General features: G+C 33.7%; 1 protein-coding gene across 1 annotated transcript; it reads left to right on the top strand.

The window, feature by feature from the left end:
• Positions 1–6: 6 nt before the first annotated feature.
• LOC100186842 (dynein heavy chain 3, axonemal) lies at positions 7–3,770 on the top strand. Its single transcript, XM_009861605.3, has 9 exons — positions 7–65; positions 602–809; positions 1,067–1,252; positions 1,462–1,574; positions 1,908–2,091; positions 2,585–2,707; positions 3,037–3,177; positions 3,285–3,402; positions 3,543–3,770. The coding sequence occupies exons 1-9, from the start codon at positions 28–30 to the stop codon at positions 3,746–3,748; spliced, it is 1,317 nt and encodes a 438-aa protein (XP_009859907.3). The 5' UTR covers positions 7–27; the 3' UTR covers positions 3,749–3,770.
• The last annotated feature ends 229 nt before the right edge of the window (positions 3,771–3,999 follow it).

Here is a 3,999-nt window from a genome sequence, read left to right as displayed (position 1 = left end):
AAAAGTGCAACAAGACTGGCGGCTTTCATGGCAGATTACGATATTTATCAAATTGAACTTACCAGGTGAAAGTTTAATAATTTTTGGTTGAGCTTATGTTAAATGCGTTTGTAGTGAACATGTACTTTACTATACAATGAATGAATGAATATAACTTACTTTATCCTCGCGTGGCTGGAAAACGACAGTCGTTATCACACGGGTTTAAAACCTCGTGCCAGCTTACGAGTTACCATGTATGTTACTTTGTGGGTGATTATTATTTTTTGGGGGGATTTTTTTTATTTTTTTTATGTATGGCTGATAATTTAGACAACCCATTAGTGACCACTGGGTTGGAGCAATTGCCCCTAAGTGTCTTGCCCAAGGACACATACGCCCACAATGGTAGCAGCGTCGAGCCTTGAACCCATTACCTCTGGATTACTAGTAAAGTATTTTTCCAATTATAATCCGGGTTTTAAAATGTGTATTTATTTAGGAAAATTAATATAAATAAAAAATTCTACATAACCTAAGTTGCAGTTATTCCCAGATTTGTGTGAATTTTATTCAGATTTTCTACAGAAATTTTTAATACTTGTTATTACTTCAATATCAGGACATATTCATTCGCTGACTGGCGCGATGACATCAAGAAGATGATGATAAAAGCAGGAGCTGATGGAACACAGACTGTTTTCCTCTTCAGTGATCAACAGATCAAGGAGGAATCATTTGTGGAGGACATAAACATGATCCTGAACACGGCGGATATTCCAAACCTCTTCCCTGCTGATGAGAAAGCTGAACTGATTGAAAAGATGCAGGTCCGAAAATTGTAGCTTATTTAATATTATTAAGAGTTATAGTGTGAGGGAATGTACTTTTTGGTTGATGTACTACTTCTCATACTGGTTTTGGTCACTGTTTTAGTTTTTTCCTACTGAGGTATTGGGAAAAAGCTCCTCTGATGCTCTTTCTGTACTAATGGTTTAAAATATGACATTTCTCATATAAACCTTGGTATTCAATGGTAGGGAATTGTTCACGGCAGCAGTTTATTTAACCAATGTAATGTTTATAGAATGTTGCGCGTCAAGAAGGGAAGAAAATTGAGTCCACTCCACTTGCTATGTATAACTACTTCATTGAGAGAGTAAAAAGTAATCTTCATGTCTGTCTAGCCATGAGTCCTATCGGTGATTCATTAAGAAACAGACTTCGTATGTTTCCCTCACTCATCAACTGCTGCACTATTGATTGGTTCCAGGTCAGAAAAAAATGTTCTTAGTTTTATACAAAATGATTTATTACTTCCTTTTTAATTTTAAAGCTTAACTTTTTTCTATCAAGATTTGTACTATTTTAACTTTACAACTTGGGGTCTATGTTTTAATGCATTTTACCATTTAGTCGATTGACTTTAATTTGTCAGTCACTTTTACACGGGTATAACACCTTAGTTCAGCATACATGAAGGCATGGCCAGAAGATGCCCTTGAGATGGTGGCAAACAAGTTCCTTGAAGATGTTGATCTGGATGATGATACGAGAACAAAGTGTGTCATCATGTGCAAGCAGTTTCATGAAGGGTGAGTATTTCACAAACTTCACATCATCAAATATCATGATTTGGTTTTTGTTAAATTTATATTAACCTTATAAGTTATCGTTAAATTTATATTGAATTGATAAATTTATATCTTTTTTTTGAAATTTATATATATTTTTTTAATGATATATTTGCATAAAAAGTTGTTTTTTACTTGATTATTTTAAACTTGTGGTATGTTATTATACAGACAGTTATATTCCATTTTCAATGTTACATTTTTTCTCGATTTTATTGTTGCTTGTTTTAAAAAATGTGCATTAAACTAGTATGAGAATGATTTGAAAACAATATAAGTATATTCTTTTAATAGTGTCCGCACATTATCGGAGGATTATTGGAACAGTCTTCGACGTCGTAACTACGTCACACCAACCTCATACTTGGAACTCATCCTTACTTTTAAATCTTTGCTGGGAGTTAAGCGAGATGAAGTTAAGACATTGCAGGATAGATACCTCAATGGATTGGAAAAACTGGAATTCGCAAGCTCACAGGTACTTTTGTTTTATTTTATAAATAAAATAAACTTTAGAAATTGCTGAATTTAGATGGTTTTGAAAAAAATAAAAATTATTTCCAGCATTAATTGAACAAATGTTGTGGCTGAACAATGGCAGTTGCTTTAACATGGGTGTTATGTTTTACACCCTAAGTCGACTTAAAGTTAATCAGTCTATCTAAGTAAATTGCTTATTTGGGAATTATTTTTTTACTTTTGTATGTCAGATAACGTAGCGATCCTGATAGGTTGTCTGACATACAAAAGTAAAAAATAATTTTCAAGGAACAAGTGCCATTAAAAGCGTCACTCACAAGACTGCCACAAAGGCACTAGCATCAAATCTCAAACTTAGTATTTTTTGTTTGATTTACACAGTAGAAATCACTGCTATTGTGCTTTCATCATATGCTCATGTGTAGTGCAGACTGAATAGCTGCAGTTTACAAACTTCTTTTTTTTGTTTTAAAGCATTTTCTCTTGTTTAGGTTTCAGTTATGCAAGCTGAATTAACAGCTTTGCAACCAGAGTTGATTAAAACTTCAGAGGAAACGGATAAAATCCTTGTAAAGATTGAACATGATTCCGTGGAGGTGGAGGCTAAGAAAGAGGTATCTAACATTCTTAAATCATAATTACCTTTATCGAATGTAGACTTTCGATAAGATTTTAACAGAAAACAGTTAATCTGATAAAACTATACAGTTGGTAATAAAGTTAGTAAAAATGGCCTGTGTAAGTGAATGGTTGTACAATTTGGTTGGTAATGCACTGTAAACTACATAATTTTTAATCAGAAATTCAACAGAATAAATATAGTTACCTGATATAATTATAGTTAGAATAAAAGATCCTGTATACAATTAAATGGAGATAAAATTTTACGGAAAATCAATTGCAAACTGCCTGATTGTTGATCAGAAATCTTTTCTGCCACTAGGTAGTAGCAGCAGATGAGAGAGTTGCCAACGAAGCAGCTTCCGTTGCTCAAGGAATCAAAGATGAATGTACCGCAGATCTCGCTGAAGCTATGCCAGCTTTAGAAGCCGCGTTGTCTGCACTTAACACGCTCAAACCTGCGGTAAGCTTGCTACAATAACACAAATTAATATATANNNCTTTTTTAATGTTTTTTTGTATGTTAAACTATTTTAAAATATTTTTTTTAATGCAATGTTTTTATTATAGGACATTACTATTGTCAAGTCAATGCAAAACCCAGCCAGTGCTATCAAGCTTGTTCTTGAATCTGTTTGCGTCATGAAGGGGATTAAAGCAGAAAGAAAACCAGATCCATCCGGTTCTGGTACGCTTAACAAAAACGTTTTATCAAGAATATATAATTTCACAAAGTGAAAATTAATGGGTTTACTTTAATTTGCATTGAATGAATACAGTTTTAGGAAGAAAATAGGAAGTTAAATACGATTTTACTTTAATTTTTAGGCAAAATGGTTGAAGATTACTGGGGACCAAGTAAAAAGATGTTAAGTGACATGAAGTTTTTGGATTCTTTAAAAACTTACGACAAAGACAACATTCCAGCAGCAGTAATCAAGAAAATTCGTGAAAAATATGTTCCCAATCCCGAGTTTAATCCTGCTACCATCAAGAATGTATCTTCTGCATGTGAAGGTGACTACTTGTTGTAATTCAACATCATTTTTATAATAATTGTATTTACTTGTTAAATCTCCTAGTTAAAACTTTATAAAGCACTATGGCCTTGAGATTTATTAATTTTTTCAGCTTTAAGTATTACGTCCGGCGCCGTGGCATAGTGGTAAGCGCGGATGCCTGTAACCCGGAGGTAATGGGTTCAAGGCTCGTCGCTGCTACTATTGTTGGCGTATGTGTCCTTGGGCAAGACACTACGACAGATGCTCCAACCCAGTGGTCACTA

The sequence above is a fragment of the Ciona intestinalis genome, unplaced genomic scaffold, assembly GCF_000224145.3.
Source record: "Ciona intestinalis unplaced genomic scaffold, KH HT000866.1, whole genome shotgun sequence".
Taxonomy (NCBI): Eukaryota; Metazoa; Chordata; class Ascidiacea; order Phlebobranchia; family Cionidae; genus Ciona; species Ciona intestinalis.
This window is presented reverse-complemented; position numbering and strand designations above follow the sequence as displayed.

Coding starts and splice junctions, on each gene's coding strand:
- LOC100186842 (XM_009861605.3), top strand. CDS start 28: ATGGCAGATTACGATATTTATCAAATTGAACTTACCAG. Junction 1,575..1,907: donor TGCAAGCAGTTTCATGAAGG/GTGAGTATTTCA, acceptor TTCTTTTAATAG/TGTCCGCACATTATCGGAGG. Junction 2,708..3,036: donor AGGTGGAGGCTAAGAAAGAG/GTATCTAACATT, acceptor TTCTGCCACTAG/GTAGTAGCAGCAGATGAGAG.